The following is a 25,696-nucleotide window of genomic DNA, read 5'->3' as shown; positions in this document are numbered from 1 at the left end:
AGCCTAGCCCTGGTGGTCTTCGCTCGCGCCACCGTCTCCACGATGTGCGGTTTCCACGTGAGACGCTGGTCCATCGTCACGCCCAGGTATCGTGTTTGTCGATTCCAGGAGATGGGTTCCTGGGATAGTGTCAGTCTGTCAAGGTTTTGTGGGATTTTTCGTTTGGTAAAAAGGATAGCCGAACTTTTGTTGGGATTAATTTTGACTTTCCACCTGTTGCACCAGGTTTCAAGTTGGTCTAAGGAGCTTTGGAGGAGGTAGACGGAATATCTAGGATCTACGGATTGGGATGTGATTGTCAGGTCGTCGGCGTATAAGTATATGTTGGTGTTGGGGGGATGTGGGATGTCGGAGTTGTAAATGGTGTATAGGTGTGGGGAATTTTGCATCGAATATGATCCTAGTATAGGGTGGAAGGAGTTGAGTCAAAATTACGTTCGCTCTTTAGATCTCCCCACGTATAGTACACCACTAAAATTTCAGATTTTTATATTCATTTTTAACGGGGATATGCCCAGGTGAACAAGAACTATAGTCATCGAAAATACGACAGTCCATACGAGGGTGGATTTTGGTTTTTGTGCGAATTCGGCAAGAACGCGTTTCCGGGAGTAGTTTTACGCGTAGGATCCGAAAATCGCAAAATAAATATGGTACGTCTAAAAAAACACTTACTCAGAGAGTGAGAAAACCAGAAATTTTAAACGTTATTGAAGACATCAATTTGTTTTTTAATAAAATTTACATTTTTAAATCATTAGATTTGTCAACATGCGACCAACGGGCTCCTCGTCCAGTGGTGAGGTATGAAAAATTATATATTTTTTTTAATTCAGTTTTTACAACGGAATTTGAGAAAACGAAAGGTGAGGAGTAGAACCTTCATATAAATATTAAATATGAGCCCCAATCAAAGTTACACCCTGTATAAGTCTCCACTCTCCAGTTTCCTTAGTTTTATATTCTCATATATGTATTTTACACCGGGTTAACTTAATTCTCGCGAAAATGTTACACCATTCCACCGTTGTACCGCAGTTAACCGCGTTAGTGGTTTTCTCGCCAAAAAAACTGTCATTTGTCATTCTCATTATCGTTATTTAAACGTCAAATGTTTTATGTAGCTGAGTAGCTGTATTATTTATCAACATAAATGTTTTCTATAATATAAAAAATATATATTTTTCGGAAATGTGATTTTATTTAAATTAAATACGAGTATTTCTCTTTATGTTAAATTGTTGTTAATTGTAAATAAAGATGATTGCACCTGAAGATGGTTCAACGAATGCAGATATGCCTGATAGAACGCCCCTCGTTCCCTCTGGAATCGGAATCATGAAAAGGATATCTGGTATATTTAATAGAAATCAAACTAACTCCTCAAGTAATGATGAGGGCCCAAGTTACATTGAGTTTGGAACTTTTTCTGAAGAGTCTAGTACAAGAACATTAGGTACTTTTGCAGGAGTTTTTGCACCTGTGTGCTTATCAATGTTTTCAGCTTTAATATTTCTTCGTATGGGTAAGTTTCTAAAGCATCATCATAGTATCTGATTCCCAAAAAACTAATAGAAATAACACATTACAGTCCAAAGTAGGAAAACGTTTTCTATTAGATTTATTATTCCAGATAATTATTTATTCTATCGTTAAATATTAAGTATTCGTAATTTTTAGGTTACATTGTTGGAAATGCTGGATTGTTGATAACATTAGGTCAATTTATAATAGCATATGGAATTCTTGTGTTTACGGTAATGTCTGTTTGTGCAATATCAACCAACGGTGCTGTGGAAGGAGGGGGAGCTTACTGTATCCTTTAAATTCCTCATAAATTTTCCTTGTTTATGTTTAGTTGAAAATAATGTTGCCTTGCAATGGTTTTTATTGAACAAGTAATACAGTGCCTCAAAGTTGATATTTATGCTTTTCAAAACAAATCGAACTTGTTTACTGAGGCCAATATGTGCCTCAGTTGATTAGAGAAATCCAATGGCATGCTGGTTTCTTTACTGGAGGCATTGTATATAAAATAAATGGTATGTTGTCAGAGACATATTATCTAAGAAATTGTATAAGTACCTATTTTTTTATTTTTCTATTTCTAATTATTTCTGTTGTAAAACATAATATGCACTCACTATCACAAAAATGAATATGCTATGTCTACATATTTTTTCCTCAACCTGAATATTTAGTTATGATTAGCCGAACTTTGGGACCCGAATTTGGTGGTTCTATCGGAACTTTGTTTTTTCTTGCTAATATTGTAAGCAGTGCACTATGTATATCCGGTTGTGTGGAAGGTTTAGTAGAAAATTTTGGTCCTTCGGGTAAGTAATCACATATTTATTATATCGTTATTTTTTTCAATGCATTGCTGTGTAACGGAATTGTGAAGTCTGTTTTTTTTTATTTGCTACCTCCTGTAACTTATACAGGTTGCCTAACTGATTTCAAATATGACATTCAAGGGCATTAAAGGCGGAATTATCAGATGGGAGCAATTGCATTGTTGCGAGATTGATATTTTGTATATACCTACAACATGAAGCTTTATTATTTTAAATAGAACATCCCGTATATTTTCACTTATTTGGATAGAGTTCTTTCTTACAATTATTGAGATAAAGTTTAATAAGTCTTTCTGTTATCAGAAAAAAAATTTGGTTACCTGACAAATAGACACCCTCTTTTGGCAATATTCTTCTTAGTATTACAAATAAATCCATCAAACCTTATATCAGTAAGTTACGCTAACAGAAAAGTCAAAGTAAAGACTGACGTTTGTTCACAAATTTTGACGTTTGTAGGTGACCACATTCCAACGGACATTGTGATTGACGCCCCCAAATCCGAATAATTTTCGCATTTATCATTATTGTTTTTATACATTTACCGTTTTTGTTATCCTATCCTCACAGCTTAAATAAAGAATTGCTTCTGCTTGAGGCGTTTTTCCTTAGATCAAATTAAATTGATCCTGCTGACTCCTAAAACTGTGGGCAATGTCAACAATATACTATAATTCTAAGAAAACATTCTATCCAAATGAATAAAAATATATAGGGAGTTTCATTTAAAAAATGAGTTATTCAGTTATATTTGAAAAAGTAGTAACAACAATTGCTGTCATTAGGTCAGCCATGTCCATTTACCTCTGGATATCAAGTTTGAGACATCCATCAGAAAGCTGATACCAAAGTTATATGGGGGCGCCCTTAAAAAAATGTACTGTATACATAGATCAGTTAAACTTCTAATAATTTATAATTAATAGAAGGATAGGGTGACAACAACTTTGGAACTATATATACTCCGCGGTCGAAATTATAAAGAGTGACTAAGACAATATAAAAACACTATTACCATAATGCGTATAAAATATAAAATGAATTTTATACAGTTCAATATTATTTATCTTTGTGCCGCTCGCTACGCACATCGATAGAATCTATAATCGTCTAGAGACCGAGTTACACTGAACGTCAATCTATATTCTATCTCTGTCTTTTGCACTTGGTAGGGAATAGGGAAATGCTTTTTTAGTGGGTGTAAACGGACTTGATTTAACCCGTCCTGAGAAACGTCATAGCATAAGCGTAGACGAGGGGTCTAATTCCATGGCTATAATAAATTTATAAATTAAAAAAACACAATTGGGACGTTTTAAAATGCTGTAATAATTAAAATGGATCAAAGTGCCTGTTATAGCAAACCGTAAAAAATATTAGATGTTATGTTTTATTATCTTACGTCAATGGATTTTCGTTCCCGGCACGCTTCATCCCCCTTACTAGTCCAAAAGCTAGCGATGAATCACTCTATAATTTCGACCGTGGAGTATAAATGTATTCATTTCTAGGATATTTTGTGAAAGAACTAATTCCAGATGGCAGGTGGTGGCAATTCTTATATTGCACCAGCTTAAATATATTAAACCTGATTGTATGCCTTATTGGAGCATCAATGTTTGCTAAAACTACAGTTTTTATTTTGGTGTTAGTTTGTGGATGTTTAGGTATTACATTCTTCACATTTTTCTATCAGGGTCCGATGCAGGTTTGTAATCGAATAAATGAATGAAATTTTGGTGACCAAGCTGAATTATTTTTAGATAGAAATACCAGATTCAAATACACTTTTACATAATATAACACATGAGAATTATACAGGTCTACGTGGATATACTTTGGAAAGTAATTTATGGCCTCAATATGGCATAGATTATACAGCAAAAGGAGCAGTAGTTACATTTGCCACAGTTTTTGGTGTACTATTTTCAGGTGTAACTGGTATAATGGCAGGAGCTAATATGAGTGGTAATTATTTCATTTACTTTTAATGAGTCCTTTTCTTTTTAAAATATTCAATTCAGTAGTTTTTATCTCTCAAATTCAAATAAATTCAAAAAATTTATTTTGACTCCATTGGACAGTTTTTGAACTCTTATTTGTATTGGCTTAATATACATATTTAAAATAAAGTGAATATTCCCCTTTGTCTTTCTTTACTATTTCTTTATTATTTGGAAAATTCTCATTAAGGTTTAATATAATATGTTGCTTTCAGGTGAACTGAAAAGTCCCAGTAAATCGATTCCCCGTGGCACTCTGTCTGCAGTGGCCTTTACATTTGGAGTTTACATTTCAATTTCACTGTTAACAGCTGCTACATGTACAAAAGATTTAATGCAGAATGATTATCTATTTATGATTGGTATTAGTGTATTCGCACCCAGTGTTACAATAGGGCTCTTAACTGCCACTTGGTCTGCTGCCTTAAGTAATGTTATAGGATCTTCCAGGGTACTGGAAGCTCTTGCCAAGGATAGAATTTTTGGTAAGTATGCAGGGCGTTTCTTAAGTGCATGGACTTATCACATGTTCATGAAGTAGGGGTCTAAAGGCGCTAGTTTGTTTGAGATACAGGGTGTTGAGGTTAAAAAAATATCACATGGTTTCAAATATTTCTGATATTTTACATAGACTGATGAAACTTGAGCTAGTGGTTTTACTAATTAAGGGGTAATGCTGCTCTACAAGTTGGGAAAAAGGTGATTTTTGGGAATATTCATGGAAAAATCAGTACAAAACATAGTAACAAAAAAGGCTTTATCGTACATGTTTTCATGTAGTATTATGAATTTTTTCTAACAATGTTAAGCAACAGCATCTCTTTTTTAGAGGGCTATATGGCCAGAGGGATTTTTTATTAACGAAAAGGTTTGGAACAAAAAAAAAAAATAAAAATTTCCTGTATAACTATACTGAAATTTAGGGAATATCGTAGGGAAATTAAAAAATGTTAATAATTGTTGGTTAAGTGAAAATTGAAAAACGTATCAAAAAAATTTGAAAATTGTTAATCAATTGAAAAACCTATATGATGTTTCCTGAATTATGTAATTGTGAAGCTCTGTACAAAATTTCAAGTTGATTCATTAAAAACTTTTGTGTTATGTTTCTCGCCAGTTAATAAATGTGATTTCTTGAAAAATATTTTTAAAATTTTTGTTGCCATTCAGTATAAGAAATTTGTTATATACCTTAAATCTCACTTTTTGAACAAAATGGAAGATTTTTCTTTGAAATACAATTACGAATAAAATGGACTGATCAAATTTCCGAAAAATTCACTAGTATAGAAAGCCCAGGTTTTATCAACCTATTTAGAACTTCTTTAGGCATATTTAAAAAATGTAATTTTTGTAAATATCGATATCATGTATCTTGACTCCTACTTCATTAGGACTTTTTGGCCCAATATGATCCACTAGGACGGCTAGGATCTTAAAAACACATAAATTAATATTTTTCATCTTGTATGATAAGTTTAAAAATATATGTACTTTTTCATTTAGTGCATCCTTTCAAAAATGATCTATTTGTGATAAGAATTTTAAAGCATTATAATTTAATTTACTAGAGCTGCAATTTAATTTTTTTAGGTTTTAGGATTAAAATTTGTTTTATTCTACCTGCATAAATTGTTATTGGACTATAATTTTTACAAATTTATATAAGGTGTTTCATTAAGAATGGACGACATCTTAATGGGAGGTTCCTAGGGTCAAAATTAAAGCGAAACATGCTTTTAATTAAATGTTAGTCTTTTTCAAGCTACAGGGCGTCAAAGTTAAAAAAAAGTTTAGAGTTGGCAATATTTCTAGTCTCACAAATTTCATATCTGGACCAGACGAAAGAAGTACTCAATTTTGAACCTAAATCTGCAAAAATCTAATTTTTCAAAAATATTAACTTATCTTCTTAGTAACACAGAGAGGGTATTCTGATGGATAAATTTGACCAAGATATTGTCTTTCACGCCACTGGAAATCTTCCCGACACCTTGCCTGATAGGTCTTTGTAATTTTTGTTCTTCTTGCCAGAGTTGTTTAACCCTTTCACTGCTCCAGACGTATATATTCGCTAAAAATTTATAGGGCTCAAACTGCTCCAGACGGATTAATTCGCATGAATAGTTAATTGGATCAGACTGCTCAAACCGTATATATTCGCAACCATGCGCATTAGTGACTCGGTTATTGCAATTGGTAAGGCGAATTTTTGCGGGCGAGCTTATACCGATTGTGACAAACATTTTTATGGAAAGAGGTACTGGTAATAGTATCAAGATTTTTCATGTTTCTTTCAGTTTCTATTTAGTACATATACTGTATTTTATTCAAAATAAAATCGTAAAATTTATCGTAAATCGTAATTTAACACAACATAAAGTAAAACTATAAGTGGTCTAACTGCTCCAGACGTATATATTCGCACGCGATAAACTTTCGCGCATGGCGCGGTAGCTACGTTCAGACGTATTGCACAGCGAAAGGGTTAATATAAAATATACAACTCTTACTGTCATTTAAATCAGCAGCCACTTCACTCAAAGATCAATTATCTTCTAATTTACCTATAGGCCTTGGTCTTTGTGCCTCAGTTAAATGCTCCTGCATATTTCACGTTACTTGTTTACATTTCATTATGTTTGCTCTAAGTGACATATATTTGACAACTATTGAATTTTACGACGACTATGATTTGAAGTTTAAATTACACGGTACAATATTCCCGTTCACATGGGTGGCGCCGACTGTACCAGAGTCTTTAGTTACTATAGAAAGGTGATGATAACATGCAAACTGCAAAAATATACGTCATTATATGAAGTTTATACCTCGTACAGGTATATGAGGTTTGATAAAAAAGTAATGGGAATTGTTAATTTTCCCAGAAAATATTTATTTAATTTTCAATTTTTATCCCAGCCCCTCAAAGTAGCCTCCCTGTGATATTATACACTTACACTAATGTAGTTTCCAATTTGATTTTTTCTTTATCTCAACTATTGTTGAGTTTGGGACAGGAAAGTCACAGGGGGCATGTCCAGAGAACAGGTGGTTGTGGCATCATAACAGTGTTGTGTTTTGCCAAGAGTTGTAAGATAAGAAAAGCTGTATGCGTCGGTGTGTTTTTGTGGTGCAAAATCCACGAGTTTTCTCCTGATTGCCTTACGCAAATTATGCAAAACATATAGGTAGTACTCCTTGTTAACTGTATTAAAAATTCGTGCTGAACTATTTGACGAGATCTTGCCTCATCTTCGATGTCTTATTAGCCTTCCTGAAAACATTTCTGCCATTGATAAACTCGTTGCTGTAACATAGTATCACTTTGCTGTACTTAATTATGTTTTTAACACAAAATATCAGGCAAACTCTCTAATTCGACATTTCGCCACTCAAAAAATCGCTCGTTAAACAGAAACTAAACGTTGCAATGCCTAAAAATTGGCAAATACGTCACTGATAGTGCTACCAATACACAAAAAAGAGACAACTCGATAGACAAGGTACAACATGTGCAATTTGCAAATTCCCATTACTTTTTGATCAAACCTCCTATACCATCAGAAGTAATAAGTAATACTGTGCCTCTCTAATTACATGAATATTTCATGCTTTATTTCCAAGGTATGTAAATTTCCAAGTACTCGTCATGTTAAGGTATATGAGTGTAGGCAATAAATTTCCAGATAGATTTAATGACGATTTGAGTGTGTAACATCAATTTCATATCTATTACTTTAGTTCTATTATGAATTATAATGGGAAAGTACCATTTACTTGTTATTAAAGATGTCTATAAAATAACTAATAAAAATTTTTAATTTATATAAGCTATATTATCTTATTGTAAATGGTGTATAAATGTATTTCAACTACTGCAAAAACAGTGATCTGTCTTTTCTGCAGATTGAGTGAAATAAATTCATTCCATTCAAAATATGTATTCGATAACCTAACCAAAGAATATTTTCAAAATTCCAAATTTTTTTTTGGAACACACCCTATAGATTGAAAAGAGTCATTTGACTGTCCGTTTGACTCAATTACCTTATTTAAATTCAAATATCTCCCATTAAGCTGCACCCTATTCTTAATAAAACAATCTGTATGAAGATCTACAATTTCAATCTGTTCTAGGCCCAGTGCTTGAATTTATCCCTAAAGGCACATGGAATGGTAATCCAGTTGCTGCAGTTTTTGTGTCCTCTGCCCTTGTGCAGTTAGTATTACTAATCGGTTCACTAAATATAATTGCTCAATTAAATTCCGTCTTATTCCTTCTAAGTTATTTGGCTACAAACATGGCATGTTTAGGTCTTGAACTAGCAGGCGCTCCAAATTTCCGTCCGTCGTTTATGTATTTTACGTGGCATACTGCCTTAATAGGATTAGTGGGGACATTGATCATGATGTTTATTATTAGTCCCATATATGCTGCTTGTAGCATACTGCTTTGTTTACTGTTGGTTATGTTTTTGCATTTGTTTTCTCCATCTACTAAAGAAGCACAATGGGGTAGTATATCCCAAGCCCTTATATTTCATCAGGTAAGATAATATTGTTATGTATGAGCTAGTTACTAACTTAATTTATTTTTCTCATAAAGGGTGTCCCAAAATTCACACAAAAAGTAATTTTGATAGAAAACACAAGTTTTTAATTAAATATAATAATTTTTTTATTGGTTCGTAAAGTAGGTATACAGGGTGTCCGGTAAGTACCTCCTAATCTCTCGGGAGTGTATAGGGGAGGTCAAAATAAAACTAGTCCTTCCTATAATTTTTTTTCCTAATGTGCCCCCTAACGGAGTTATGGGGGGTCAAAGGGGTACCTAGAAATTAACGTTTAGGGTTATAACTTTGAAACCACCCTGTATATTTTAATAAAATTTTCGTACGTTGTATTACACATGGAGCTCTACGATTTGATGCTAAAATCAACTTTTTGCTATTATCAGGTGTCCAGAAACGGACTGGCCCTATCACAATTTTTCTCAAAATTTTGACAGAAGTAATTTTATCAAACTGAAAATATTATTATTAGATACTCTGAAGGTTTTTCTTTAAAAATGGTACTCTTTATTTATTTCGAAAAAATGAACGGTTTGCGAGATAAATCGGTTTTGAAAAAAATTGGTAACAAAAACAACAATTAAAATTTATTTTTTTTACATATTATTTCATGCATTTAATTTCTTTAACTTTATCAAGTCCAGAAATCTTTGAACGGGTTGGCTATACTTTATGAGCAAGTAGTGACCAATTAAAAATAACATTTGAAAAATAACTTACTTACAAGACATGCAACAAAGAACATTCAACAATGAACAAAGGTACCTAAATGTTACTTCGGTAGATGTTCAAAATGAGCACCCCGTACTTCAATGCACTTTCTAATCCTACGAATGTTTTCCCGGTGCACTTGAAATAATATTCCGTGATTATTGCGGAGATGGTCACAGTTCTGTGTTAGCCTCAGCAGAAGTTCCTCTCTACTATTTACGGGTGTTGAATAAACGTTATTTTTTAAATGACCCCACAGAAAAAAGTCTAATGGGTTTAGGTCGGGCGACCTAGGTGGCCATAATACAGGTCCGCCTCGACCTATCCATCGATCACCAAAAACATTCGTCAGATGTTGACGTACTAAACGATCAAAGTGGGGTGGTGCACCGTCATGCATGTACCACATTTCAGTTCTTATTTGAAGGGGCACTTCTTCTAACAAAATATTTAGATTTTCCTCTAAAAATTGCAAATAAAGAGCACCATTAAGTCTTTGCTCCAGAATAAATGGACCAATCAAATGATTCCCGATAATGCCAGCCCACACATTCACCATAAACCTTTGTTGGTAGCGAGTTTGAACTAAAGCGTGAGGGTTTTCTTCATCCCAGACATGTAGATTATGCGAATTAATTATGCCGTCTCTTGTAAAACCTGCTTCATCGGTGAACAAAATAGATGTACCAAAATTATGATTCCGAATATGATGCTGTAAAAACCAATTGGCGTATTGAAGTCTTTTTGGATAATCATCTGGAGACATAGCATGTACTTTTTGGATGTGGTACGGGTAAAGCAATTGTTCTTTCAGAGTTTCATGTACAGCCCATTTTGTAACATTGTTTTGCGCCGCAAGCTTCCTTATGCTATTTGAAGGATTATTAGCAACGTCTTCCAATATTTGTTCCTCTACATGAGGGTCTCGTACTCTCCTCGGGGCTCCTGCTCCACCACGGCGTGGCAAAAAGCTTCCTAAATAAAGGATTCGGAAGAAATTAGTTTCACTAACGTTTTTCACCTTTTTTTTTTTACCTGTTTCTCTTAAACTACGATCAACTCTTTCAAAAGTTTTTGGACTCGGCAAATGTCGACCCGGAAACCTTTCCTCATAAAGTCTTCTTGCCTCCACGGAGTTGCATAATGCTTCCCCATAAATTAGGTGCATATCAGCATATTCTGCACAGGAATATTCTTCCATTTTTAAATGTTATTTCTAACGGCTTAAAACGAATACCACAATAAAATTGAATTTTTATTCTGTCACGCGCCTTTGACAAGTACTTTAAAATCAACAGGGTCTAACAACGAAAACAATAGAAAAGAACTCCATGGAGACAAGAGCAATAATAATTTGTAGATGTATTTTGGTCATAGATGTTGATTTTACAAGAAACGGCATTATTCATTCCCTTAATTCACCACCAGTAAATGTTTATGGTGAATCTGTAGGCTGGCACTAGCGGGAATGATTTTATTGTAAAAAAATAAATTTTAATTGTTGTTGTATTTGTTACCAATTTTTTTCAAAACCGATTTATCTCGCAAACCGTTCATTTTTTCGAAATAAATAAAGAGTACCATTTTTAAAGAAAAACCTTCAGAGTATCTAATAATAATATTTTCAGTTTGATAAAATTACTTCTGTCAAAATTTTGAGAAAAATTGTGATAGGGCCAGTCCGTTTCTGGACACCTGATAATAGCAAAAAGTTGATTTTAGCATCAAATCATAGAGCTCCATGTGTAATACAACGTACAAAAATTTTATTAAAATATACAGGGTGGTTTCAAAGTTATAACCCTAAACGTTAATTTCTAGGTACCCCTTTGACCCCCCATAACTCCCTTAGGGGGCACAGTAGGAAAAAAAATTATAGGAAGGACTAGTTTTATTTTGACCTCCCCTATACACTCCCGAGAGATTAGGAGGTACTTACCGGACACCCTGCATAGTATAGGGTTATGTATGGAATAACATATTGGGTAAATAGCCTCCACTTCAATTTTCCATGACCGTTTTGTATAAATACAGCTGAATTTCGTTAATACAGCACTCAATCTCCTCCTTCAAGGTGGTGATCGTAGGCATGTTGGCATAAATCTTAAGACTTAAAAAAAAACCAAAGAAGAAAGTCCAACAGTGTTAAATCGCATGATCTGGGTGGCCAACCAGGAATGTCTTGTTGAAACCACATGTCCTCTACACCTATATTATCACGTCGTACTAGTGGGCACCATTAACTGTGATTGCCTTACCAGCCCCATTTTTTAAAAAGAATGATTTCTATGGTCCAGCCCAAAATTTGCACCAAACAGTGATAAATGGATGTATTTCTGTCTCAGTAATCACTCGTGGATTTTCTGAACCTCAAATGTAACAATTTTGTCAAATAACAAAGCCATCAATCTGAAAATGAGTCTCATCCCTGAAGATAATTTTGTTCGAAAAATCGGCATCTACTTGTTCCATAATCCATTCAACAAACTCTTTGCTCTGTGTGGTCAGTAGGCTTCAATTCTTGAGTTAGTTGAATTTTGTAAGCAGGGAGATTCATGAGAATATGCTGTAAAGAGCGACTCAAAATGTTGTTGAAGGATGGTCAGAGGGTTTAAGGTCACTAATTGATCCAGTCTCCCTGAATGTTTCAATTAATCTCTTCACAGTTGATGAATTTAAATAACTATTCCGATCATCTTCTGTATGAAAATTGCTATAATAACCGAAGCTGCCAAACCTTCATTTTTAAAATATTGCTCAACAATGAAAATGCATTGTTCTTTCGTGTAGCGCTCCATTTTTAATAACCCTGAACTGTCTGTCACGCTGGCCACACAAATGATGCAAAATTACATGAATTTCGGGACTCCCGATATACATATATCATAACAGCATTGTTTAATACTCTAAAAGAATGTAATCATGTTTCTTCATATTTTTAGGTTAGAAAATACCTTCTTCTTTTGGACTCTAGAAAAGATCATGTTAAATTTTGGCGTCCTCAGATGCTACTTTTAGTGAACAGTCCTAGATCAGCATGCCCACTTATAGACTTCATAAATGATTTAAAAAAAGGTGGCTTGTACGTATTAGGTCATGTTATAACTGATGAGACAAATAGCGATGGGCCTGATCCAACATTAAACCAATATATACACTGGTTAAACCTTATAGACCATTTAAAAGTGAAAGCGTTTGTAGAATTAACTGTAGCAAAAACAGTTAGAGAGGGACTGCAGCATTTAATGAGACTATCAGGAATGGGTGCAATGAAACCTAATACTGTGGTTTTAGGATTTTTAGATGAACAGGATCCTCAAGACTTCTTACAAAGGTTAGCGAAGATTAAGTGTATCTTCTCATAGAATTTTGACATATTTATATACATAATCTACAGTGGCGCCTCGTGATATTTACAATAGGTGAAGCATATTCATTGATTGACTAAAAAGAAATAAAAAAGCGCTGCTGGCGAAAATTTTCAAGGTCAAACGACTTTAAATGAATTTGGAAATTTTTAGTTGCATTTGCAATATTACCGAAAAACTGACATTCATGAGAAGGATTTTCAATTAGATTTTATAAAAAATAGAAATTTTAGTTTGGCTTGTGGACTTCTGTGAACATTAATGCACACCGTACATGTATGTTCCAAAGAAGCTTTGTAGTTACAACAACATCGCCTGACGTTCCCAAAATTGTTAAATTCCTTCTTATTCCACACTCCCGACTTTACACCCACAATTAAACACGGCATACAGAAGCGTTATTTTAAATGAACACTTCCACACAACCACTTATACTTCGAATACCATTCAATCCGAAACTATCGAACGTACACGTCTTTTGACTTCCCCTTTTTTCCATATCGAGAGAATAAGGCAGGACTTGCAATTTAAAAAATCCTTTTTGTCCTCAATTTTCCATCTGGAAAATGGCGTTTCCAACAAAATACATTCTGGATCATACATAGGGAACATTTCTACAATTATTATACAAAACAAATATTAACAAAGAACCGTTATAATCGTGCACTGGGCGACGCGTATTATATAAACTGTTTAATTAATACAACTGTACAATACTATGTGGTTTTTTGCAAGCTACAAAGCAATTAACTTTTAACAGTAGTTCATTTCATTTATAGATAATACAACAACATGAACAACTAGTATATTTGTCTAAAAATTGATTTAATCTTTAACATTTTACCCGGAGTAACATGCAGCAAAATACAATTATGTAAAGCCTTTAGTACTCGGTCATAATAGTGAGTTAAATATAAAAGATTGGAAGAAAAAAATTATGAGCAAAAATTCCTTTCTTCATACCCTTGTATGTAATCAAGTCATTCTTGTCAAAATTTTTTATGGATTTTTGTAGTGGGACTATAAAACAGAAACCTAGTCCTCGACATCAAAGGAGCCGACATCAAGTTAATGTAGTGTATAATTCGTACAATGCTGCAAGTGCAATAGTGACCTTTATTTTAATTTCAAAATTTTCTGTGCACGTGTAATGTTTTAAATACAACATATATTATACAGGGTGTTCTCAAGGTTGAGTCATTTATTTTAACAGCCGGTAGAACCCATAAAAAGAAATCAATTTACCAAAAATCGTTTGCAAAAGTAGTCAAATATAGCAATTATTAACAATTATTTAAAAAAATTTAAATTTAAATACTTTTTAATACAAACCTGATTTATTATCATTTTCGACCACTCCGTTGTAAAAACATAAATTGTTTGTTTACTACTGATACTGGGTATGTTTTTTTTTGTAGTTGCATGGTTTTGAGTACGCTTTTCAATTTGACAGTGCTAAATAATTCGTACAGTAGTGCGTGATATTATTTTTGATTTGTGGGTGTTTTATGCAATAAAAATGTCACATGTTTATGAAAACAATGAACTAGTGGACATAATATTAACTTATACGGAATTTTGATGTAATTTTTGTGATCTTTTTTTTAACAGTTGTATTGGTCTTTTAGATAACAAATATATTATTCAATAAATTAATCAAGAATTGATGAAGTTATACATATAAAATGTTTAAATTTTCTAGACTTAATAAATTGGCAAAGAAATTGGAAACAATGGAACTTGTTCTAATTTATTAGCAAGATTTTTTGTTACTTTTTATATTTTTATTCAGTAATATTATCATTGTAGTCCAGACGGTATCTGTTTCAAAAAGCCATATTTGGGTGAATCGTATATCCATGGAGATTTTTGGCTTTTTGGCTTTCAGATATCACTAGAAATGAAAATTTTTCTATCCGCATTAAAAAAAACGTGGGCTTAACTTTTGGCGGCACAATATGTTATAAAAATTCGAAAAATGTCATATTTTTCTTCCTATTTAATTATGTATCTTTTCAAGAGTTGATTTTAGGCGAAAATGGAAGAGGAAAAAAATGTTTGTAATTAAATTTTTTACAAAACATGACTAGTTACAAATCGAATGAATCATGATTATTATGGTAAAAATCTCAAAAATGGGTTTAAAAAACAATACTTTTTAGGGAATTTTTTTGCGGTTTTTAAATTGGGTATAGGACCTTTATACTTGGCTCAAGATAACTTCATGTTATGTAGAATCATCACACCAAATTTCATCAAAATTGGTTCTATAGATTTTGCATAATAATTTTGCAATCCAGATTTTGAAAAAAAATTGCATATTTTCAAAATTTTGCACAGCAAAAACCAAGCCCCTTAGATACTTGAAAATTTAATCACATATAGAAGGGCTCTCAAACTTTCAAACTTTTTTTGAAAAATTCGAATCCTTCAATTAGGAGAGCTCTGGCGCTTGTTTAAACATTGGTCGAATTTTTGTACTTATAAACAATTAGAATAACTTTGTGAATATTCAGACAAATCAAATTTTTTAAAGCAGGTTTTAAAAGTTCTTGGAAAGACGTTTCTTTAAAAAAAGGAAACAAATCGATTGATCAATTAGTTACGTAGTTATAGCCGATCAAAGGTAACCGTCATTTACACTAAATGCACTGAGACATCCAGGCTAATTTTTTGAAAAATACCTTTGGTATTCCGAGTACTTACCAGGTCTAAGATTACAATACTTTTCTTCATTGGCAACCTTCTTTAAAACGTGTAAAATTATTTATGCAAGAAAATTCAATAAAATCGTACGGGTGGTGGTGGTGGGGGAACAGAGAGCGGCCGCTTCGGCCTGCTCGAAATTGAATCGGCTATAACTACGTAACTAATTGATCAATCGATCTGTTTTTTTTTTAAAGAAGCGTCTTTCCAAGAACTTTTAAAACCTGCTTTAAAAAATTTGATTTGTCTGAATATTCACAAAGTTATTCTAATTGTTTATAAGTACAAAAATTCGACCAATGTTTAAACAAGCGCCAGAGCTCTTCTAATTGACGGATTCGAATTTTTCAAAAAAAGTTTGAAAGCTTGAGAGCCCTTCTATAAGTGATTAAATTTTCAAGTATCTAAGGGCCTTGGCTTTTGCTGTGCAAAATTTTCAAAATTTGCAAATTTTTTTTCAAAATCTGGATTGCAAAATTATTATGCAAAATCTATCTAACTGATTTTGATGAAATTTGGTGTGATAATTCTACATAACATGAAGTTTTCTTGAGCCAAGTATAAAGGTCTTATACCCAATTTAAATACCCCAAAAAAAATTCCCTAAAAAGTATTGTTTTTCAACCCCATTTTTGCGATTTTTTCGATTTTTACCATAATAGTCATGATTCATTTGATTTGTAACTAGTCATGTTTTGTAAAAAAATTAATTACAAACATTTTTTTCCTCTTCCATTTTCGCCTAAAATCAACTCTTGAAAAGATACATAATTAAATAGGATGAAAAATATGACATTTTTCGAATTTTTTTAACATATTGTGCCGTCAAAAGTTAAGCCCACGTTTTTTTTTATGCGCATAGAAAAATTTTCATTTCTAGAGATATCTGAAAGTCAAAAAGCCAAAAATCTCCGTGGATATACGATTCACCCAAACCAAAACACATACCGCTTAGTCTATTGGTGTTTATTGTTATAGTTGATTAGTCTGGCATAAGTTATAAGCATAATTCTATCATGACTCGTATTTTACTTATATCAGATTGATTTTCATCTTAAAAACCAATTGTTTAAAAATTAAAACTGTGTAATATAAAACTCGTTTAAGTTAGATAGCGTACCGGTTTATACTTTCGAAAAATATTTAAAAAATAAGAAATGATTAGAAAAATGAATATAAATATTTTTTTTAGCAATGATTCCGCATATCAGAATCAAGATTTTAATGACGATATATTTCCATTAAGAAACCAAAGTACATTGAAATCTCTAGAATATGTACAGATGATGCGAGATGTCTTAAGAATGAACAAGAACTTGTGTCTATGTAGGAACTTTTTCAAGTTGAGGAAGGATGCGAAAAGGTAAAATATTAAGTGTTGTATTTAATTTTTAGTTTATTTCAAGGGAACAGCTATTTTGCCTGGTTTGGAGAATAACTTTATCTTTAAAGCTTTACTTTATATTTAATAGTCAATGAAGTTTAAAAATTTTCCAAAAGTTATCAGATTAAATATGCTAAAGAAATAATTCCATAGACATGTCATTAATTAAATTATGTAAAAGAAAACATAATATATCCAACTATTAATATTAGATAAACACATACCTGATGTATCGAAATCATTAAGTGATGTAACTTCTAAGGAAAATATATTTTTTCTTGTTTATAACATCACTCATCTCTGGGAGAAAGACTAACTCGTGTAATGACAAAAAAAATACTTGAATGGCTACCATGTACTATTAATTGGACCATGCTAAAATCATCAAAGATAAAATCAAATTTTATTATTTTGATTTTATTTTTTTCGGGAATGATGAAAGAGCTCTTCCATCATTAGGAAATAGGAAACACTTTCTCAAGACAATTTTTGCTCATCTAATCATTATGTTTATGAAATTACATTTCGCGATATTTTGTCTTCGAGGTTTCATATTAAATGTACAAGGAAGCAAGTAGTTTTTATTTTTAATAGTGATATTTTTATTCCAACACAAAGTACAAACCATGTGGTTAAAGTTGGCCTTTGCTTCTGATGCAAATTTTAATCCATTTTTGGAAATTTTCCATAATGTTCTCACATAATAGGGTTGTTGACCAAATTTCAAAAAGCAGATAATATAATTCTACACGTACTAATTAGTGTGTATGCACAATTAGAGATTGAGAAATGCGTCGGAACAGTTTTAAAATAATTTTTTAAAACTGATTTTTTTATAATATTTCAAAACGGCTGTGACGTCATAAGGGGCACCTTGTAGTGAAATTATGTGTAGATGATTGCGTAAAGGAAAAAATTGGCGGAAGAAGATGCTCTGTCAACACTGTCAGTAGTGTCAGTCTGTCACTGACATTGTCGCATAAAATATTTTCAAGTACGAGTTATCTTCCTTAATCTTCGAATTCCTTTATTAAGTAAAATTATTATTTAGTAATAATCATTTAATATCTTCCTTCCCTTAGAATTAAAGCAGAATGTGTGAAACGGAATTTGTGAAAGCTACTTCGCAAATTTTCCGAAAATTGATATTTTTATGATCATGAATTGAATTTTTAAAAAGAGACGACCGTTTTAATATTGGCGAAATCAGGGGTATAAAAGCAGTCAGGTAACGATTAACATATTTAATGAATGATTTTATTGTGTTTATTTATAATATAAATATTAAATATAAATACCTACTTATTTACGAAAAATTATAGTGCAGTTCGGGAGCCTTATGGAGATAATGCAATTGGCTAGGTGGAATGTGGAACAAAACACCACTTAAATTTTGTTGAATCCATTACAATTAGGAAATTAATAATAACTATCACAAATACTCTTAATTCATAGACTGCTGTCACTAGTGTCACTTTTGTTTAAAGAACAGAAAACAGGACAACAAGGTTTGATGGACAATTTTGATATATTTTCCTCTTCTTCAAAATTATGCAATAGGATCGCTACTAGCTTCTTGTTCAATTGCCCCTTATGACGTCAGACTAGTTTTTAAGTAACACAAAAATTCATAAATGATTTCTACCACTAATTTGTCATATATTTAAAATTTTACTATCCAGGCAGGTTCTTTTATATAAAATCTTTGTTTCAACAACAATTTGTATATGGTTTGTTTTTATAGTCAACAACCCTATTATAGACCTATTTTGCCAATTACATGTCGGACATTGTGTTTGAGCAGCGTTTCAATCATTTCTGAAGCATTAGCGTTCACCTTATCCTTCACATAAACTCTAAGAAAGAAATCCAACAGTGTCAAATCACATGCTCTAGGCGGCCAATTGAAACCTCCGTGACGCAAAATAATATGTCCAGGAAACTCCTCAAGCCATAAGGCTATCTTTTCACGGCTTGCATGGCTCATAGCTTGATTGTGCTAAAAAAACATCTTCCAGATTCAGTTTTTCAATGGTAAGCTCAAATAATCAGTGTATTTCGGTACCACAATCCATCGACTGTAGTGGTAACGCAAACTTTGGCGAAGAAATATGTCCCTATAACGCCACACAACTCCAGAAACCGCACAAAATAGTCAGTCGATGTGAATGAAGGGGTTATCAGATGATAACTCTTGGGTTTTCGCAACAATTTCGCTTATTGACGTAACTTTGTAGACAAAATTTAAAAGTCGCAGAAGCTACCCCATTTAAATCTATCTCAAAAATATATCTTCTAAAAAACTCTCTCCATAATAAGCTTCTGTATGATGTTACTAAAATTGAACTCATCAATCTAAAGTTATAAAAACAAGAAATATAATTGACAAACAACGATGAAAAAATTAACATTTTAATATAGTTTTTTTTTCTTTGGAAACTATATATATTTATTTGAAATATATTCTCATTACACCTTCAAAATGAGATGTGTATTTTATGAAATTGTTCAATAGAAATAGGAAATTCATTGTTGGACTTTTTTATTTAAGAATTATAATCGTTTTTTGACTTGCTTTTTATTATGACTGATTGACCTATGGAATGTATAGTATAAACAAAAACAATGAGTATTATTTAATATTAATTATTTACTGATATCAGTGACGGCTTGCAAAAATTTAAGTAGTCATATGATTTCTCTGCCCACAAAGAGTACTTTAGTGATGAAAAAGTTTCAAATGAAATTGCAAAATAATAAATTAAAATGGAGAATAACCCTTAGATCTCGAAAAGGGTTCACATATATTTGCAATTTTTTTTTTGTAATCAACTAGTAAATACAATAATAATAATAATAATAATTTTATTCCAACAAGATAGTATGGGAAACTGTCAAAGATGCAAAATTTAAGTGTAGGCGCTTTACATAATTAAAAATCAGATAGAATATATAACACATATCACAAGTCAACTATAATAGTAAAATTAAAAATACAAATAAATCATAATACAAATAACACAGATAATGATCAGAAGACGAAGAATGCATAATGGAGAATATAATATAAAGAAACCAAAGTAAAGCAAAATATAAATAAAGAAAAATAAAGAACTATCACAGCGTCATGCAGCCGTGCAATCAATATGCAGAAAAGTATTAAGCATCAAATATTCGGATACAGAATAAAATGAATTATTGTTTTAACTGGTTTCTAAATTTGAAAAAGTTTTGGATTTCTTTAAGTTTTACGGGAAGTTTATTATATAATTGTATGCCAATATACCTGGGATTATTCTCATATGTAGACAGGTGATGTTTAGGAATTACAACTGAAAAACCATTTCGGGTATTATAATTGTGGAAATCATTGTTTACCGGAAATTCATTCATAATTAGTCGAACGTAGATAATTACTTCAAGTATATATAAACAAAGTAACGGTAATATTTTTAAAAACTTAAAATAATCACGACACGATGTCCTGTTAGAGATGCCAACAATGCATCGAACAGCTCTTTTTTGCAGTTTGAAAACCCTATCCAAGTTATTCCGCAATCCCCAAAAAACTATACCATAACGCAATCTAGACTTAAATTGAGAATGGTAATATGACATAATAATCTCTCTACTAGTTATATATCGAAGACGATATAGAGCAAAACATAAAGATGATAATTTATGACACACAAAATCAATATGAAATTTCCAGTTTAATGCACTGTCAATATGTACTCCAAGAAACTTAGTTGTAGATACCTGCGCTATGGACTTAACATCTCACAATAAGTAGCTTTTATTAATATTTAAATATCTAGGAGTGAAATGGATAAACATAGTCTTTGGTGTATTTAGATGAAGCTTATTATCTTCGAACTAACGAGAAAATTTATTTACCATACTTTGCATGTTCTCCATTGCCTCATTCATATAATCTCCGACTGAAAGGTAGGTGTTATCATCCGCATAAATAATTAGATTTTCTGTTTTGTGAACTACATCAACACTATCATTTATAAATATTAAGAATAATAAAGGACCAAGAATTGATCCTTGTGGAACTCTAACACCTACGTGCAAATTTTCCGATCTGTTCCCATTAATGTCCACACATTGTTTCCTATCATGTAAATATGAGCTTATCCAATCACCCACTTTTCCGCGAAGACCATATGAAGAGAGTTTGTCTTTGAGCAAGTCATGATCTACATGGTCAAATGCCTTGCTCAAATCCATAAAAAGTGCGCAAGTTGTTTTATTGTTATCTATATATAAACAAGATTCATAAGCTGGTGCAAAGCAGTATGTGTACTCTTCTTTTTTCGGAACCCATGCTGGGATTCCGTTAATATATTGTGATCAGACAAGTACCCATATATTTGGTCAAAGATACATCGCTCAAGAATTTTAGAAACTGAACTAACTAATGAAATTGGTCTATAATTTTCGGTTAAGCGTGTATCATCTTTCTTATATAAAGGAACAACAGGGGCAGTCTTAAAAATATCCGGAAATATCGCCATCTCCAATGCCATATTTATTAAATAAGTAAGAGGTTGTATAATAAATTCTGAAATATGTTGAAAAATATTTGAGGATATTTCATCAAAACCACTCGATATTAACCCCTTGAGTGACATAATGGCATTAAAGGCACACATTGCCGACACAGGTTGTATAAAAATTGTAGGATAGTTTTTATTTACAAAAAAATTTCTATCTATTTTTGTTTCGTCATGGTTCAGATATTTTTGTGAAATACTGACAAAATATTCATTGAATATGTTAGCAATACTATAAGTATCATTAACTACTTCAGTATTAAATTTAATTTCTGATACTGTTTGGTTTACCTTTGTTATTAGATGTTTTAAGTTTTTTATCGTTATACATTTTTTTAGCTGCTAGTATGACTTGTATACACTTTTTTATATTTTTTGTAATATTCTTTATCCCTAATATTTTCAGTATGTATCATTGTTTTATAAAGTTCTTTTAGTTTTTCACCAGAAACGTAATACCTCTCGTAATCCAACCTTTTCTCATTAAATGTGTATTTACCTTCTTTTTTAATGGAAAAGATATATGTATATAATATTTAAGGATACCAATAAAATTCTGAAAAGCTTCATCAACCGTAGATGCTTCATATAAGAAAACTATTGTCATTTTTATTGCAATGTTCTCAGGATTTTATGTGTTGCGATTTATAAGTCGCAAAATTGAATTAAAACTCTTTCCCAACGGTAAAAATAAAAGTATTTTTATTGAAAACTAAGTGTAGAGAAAAAGATATGTTGTCGGGGCGAGCGTTCGCTGGAGAGTCTTCTTGGTGTGGATTCGTTTGCAGGTATAAGTAGCTGGTCTTTGGCACCAATCTGCCGTGGTCTTCTTCCGAGAACCATATCCCGCATTACACATTGTTTCTTGTCGCTTGCAATGGGTAGACCGGTCCTGACGGTGCCAGGCTGGCTCTCTTGACGTAATACTTAAAATCGGTCACTTGCAGACATGTGTACCCACACTGTTTTAAATACTAGTGAGGGAGTATTTAAAATAGAAAGGATAAACATTTCTAATTTTATATTTAAAATAAAAAAATTGACTAGTAAAACCCAACACAGTTCTGAGAATGTGTAACACTGTTTTTTTTTTTGTTATGCTATTGAATTCAGACGACAAAAGGAAAAGGTAGCAACTGGATGTTACCAACAATTATTTAGTGACAGATTATTATTTACAAAGATATTTTTGGTTTCATCTCAGTAATTCACAAATTTATACTATTTTACCTTAATTTGGCAATATTTCTATTCCCAAGATAGCATTCTAATTTAATCTTTTTGTTAAAATGACGTTACATCTAATTTCCAACATAAACCAGTTAATTCAAAATTACAAATTTTAGTGTAAGGAGGAAACAATATATTGATGTTTGGCCTGTGAATTTCCTGAATCCAGGAGAACAAGATGCATTCGATACTACTTCACTTTTTATGATGCAGTTAGCTTGTATAGTTAACATGGTACCGCTATGGAGTAAATTAAAACTCCGCTTGTGTATATGTGATGAGACGCGGACGAGTTACTTTTCTCTAAATTCGTCGTCACAAAGCCATTCGGATAAATTGCAGAATCTACTCAAGCGACTAAGGATTGATGCAGAATTGTTCCCCGTCACTGGATGGACAAATGTTATTGAATCACATGGCTTTGATGTGGAGAGGTATAATAAAAGGTAAGTTATATAGTTTAAGACGTAGAGAAATACCAGTTTTATTTGTATATATTGGTATTGGTTTTTTATTATATATAAGATTTGTTCGGGTTCTCTATTTCTGAACAGTTTAGAATCTGTGCAGAATAATAAACGCAAAATTCTAAATGATTCAGAACTATTAAGATTCTTTTAAAAACCAAAACGCATTAGAATTTATGGTATTTGCAGTGGCGTGTTGTTTTTAGTAGTGAACTAATAAGTTCAAAATCTAATCATTTTCATTAGTTTTCATTTGTTTGCTGTTTGCTTCTTTGCCTTATACCTTAATATCAAAATAATTTTTTACGTGCCACAAAAAATCTAAAATATTTTTCTCATGTGGAAATAGAATACTTTTATATCCAGTTCCAGTTTTAAGATACAAATATGATAGTTTGTTTCATTTGCCCTAAAAAGTAAAAAAAAAAACAAATTTATTCATCTAAAATGAAAATAATGTATCTCATACCTAAAGCTGTTTTTAAATTCTTCATCAGTAAATGGATTAACCGTATGTTAAAAAAAGTCATTTTTGACATGATTACTTTGCAATTCTGCGAAAATAACCCCCAAAATATTTATTCAGGACTGGAACTAGAAAATGAATTACTCAGATACATTTCATAAAAGAAAAACATGCAATGAAAAAATTACAAAATTTGTTGAATCAAAGCGATCTTCGGAAATAATGAGCATGATTCAAACGGTTTGGAATAGGGTTATATAAGAACCCGAACAAAGCTATAGTAAATTTATGTATAGAATTCAATTTAAAAACACAAATAACTAATTCTTTTCCAACATTTAATATATACAGATTGTCAACCATTAAAAAAAGTTAGGTATTTTGAAAAATGATCCTAATTAAAAAGTAATTGAAAAATTATGTTGGACAAAATTTCTACTTTTAAAACTATTGTTGATTCAAGCTAAACTCTTGTCCTCTGATAGAAATAATTTGCACTTTTTTAAAATCTTTGCAAAAATGAAGGCCTAGGAAGAACTAGTAATGCTGTAAATAATATATACTGTAGTATCGCTGAATGTAAATGCAAAGATAATAAACATTTAACAGTTAAGCGGGTTAGCATTTAGGACCTCCTCCCTTTCTTTCATATTTCACGATGAAAAATTTGAACTAGTGTATTTAGATGCGTTTCTTTTACGAGGTTTTTTAACAATTTCTTTTCCTATTTTGTTTTTATCAACATTGACCAATAAAGTGTTCTTATTTTAGTGTTAATACCTTAATTCTACAACAAACTGAAGAGACTGCAGTGACCTTTATATATTTACCATCTCCTCCAGCCAATGATGCAGAGGCAGAGCAGTTTTATAATAATTTGGAAGTGTTCTCCAGAAATTTACCACCTACAATTTTTGTGCATGGAGTGAGCACAGTTACTTCCACAACATTATAACATTAAGTAAAATTAGGAATTATTAGAAATTATTATTTGACATAAAGTATTAAGTTTAAAAATAATTAAGAATTTAATATTGAATTAATCTCGAGTTTTATATATTTTTTTAACTTGACATATTTTAACATATGCCTTGGGATACACTCTCTGTGATTTATATTTATAGTATATTAAGTGAGAGCAAATATATTTTATTAAATTATAAAGTTGTTTATTTAATTTTATTTTAATTTAATTATTTTAAATAATGGTATATTTAAAAAAAACTGTTACTTCCAAGATTTATTATACATGTAATATGAACATTTAGCAAACAACTTTATGGTGTACTTAAAATGTAAAAATCTAGTTTATCAGGAATTCAAAATTAAAAAAGATTAGCACTCATCTTTAAATTACTTAAACTGCAGTTTATACAAATTTGAAGTATGAGTTTAATTGTGGAAGTTAGAAAGTACACCATTTTTTTTTCTTTATATTTTGGGTATATTTGCCACCTGTGAAAAAATTAAAAAATTTGTGAAATCAACTCTTGTGTCAAAAGAATCAGTCAAGGGGGTTATTTTTAGGAAAATGTTTTTTTTTCTAACCAAAAAAACACTGAAAAAAGCAAACAAATACAAAATAACGCCACTTTTTTAGTTACTATCAAAGTAACAAACGAAAAGTCAAGAAAAGTTCAGAAGATGAACACGGACAGATTTTCGAAACATTATCAACTTTAAAGTAAACGATATAAAGTGATGTTTTTTTTATATTTTGAATTTGTCTGCTTTTTTCAGTACAAGATTTTTTGGTTAGGCAAAACTATTTTCATAAAAATGATCCTCAACTGATCCTTTTGGCGCAAGGGTTTCACTAATATTTAAATTTTTTCACAAGTCGCAAAATACCCAAAAAATAAAGAAAA

The 25,696-nt window shown here is 31.6% G+C and overlaps 1 protein-coding gene across 1 annotated transcript; it reads left to right on the top strand.

The window, feature by feature from the left end:
* Positions 1–1,105: 1,105 nt before the first annotated feature.
* LOC108908078 (solute carrier family 12 member 9) lies at positions 1,106–24,963 on the top strand. Its single transcript, XM_018711990.1, has 11 exons — positions 1,106–1,525; positions 1,681–1,815; positions 2,202–2,336; positions 3,869–4,065; positions 4,121–4,325; positions 4,576–4,845; positions 8,501–8,910; positions 12,588–12,979; positions 16,912–17,082; positions 23,012–23,341; positions 24,600–24,963. Exons 1-11 carry the CDS (start codon positions 1,261–1,263, stop codon positions 24,781–24,783), a joined length of 2,694 nt encoding a protein of 897 aa, XP_018567506.1. The 5' UTR covers positions 1,106–1,260; the 3' UTR covers positions 24,784–24,963.
* Positions 24,964–25,696: the final 733 nt, after the last annotated feature.

This window comes from Anoplophora glabripennis, unplaced genomic scaffold, assembly GCF_000390285.2.
Source record: "Anoplophora glabripennis isolate ALB-LARVAE unplaced genomic scaffold, Agla_2.0 scaffold201, whole genome shotgun sequence".
In the NCBI taxonomy this organism is placed as follows: domain Eukaryota; kingdom Metazoa; phylum Arthropoda; class Insecta; order Coleoptera; family Cerambycidae; genus Anoplophora; species Anoplophora glabripennis.
This window is presented reverse-complemented; position numbering and strand designations above follow the sequence as displayed.

Coding starts and splice junctions, on each gene's coding strand:
- LOC108908078 (XM_018711990.1), top strand. CDS start 1,261: ATGATTGCACCTGAAGATGGTTCAACGAATGCAGATATGCCTGATAGA. Junction 1,816..2,201: donor GGAAGGAGGGGGAGCTTACT/GTATCCTTTAAA, acceptor CTGAATATTTAG/TTATGATTAGCCGAACTTTG. Junction 4,846..8,500: donor TGCCAAGGATAGAATTTTTG/GTAAGTATGCAG, acceptor AATCTGTTCTAG/GCCCAGTGCTTGAATTTATC.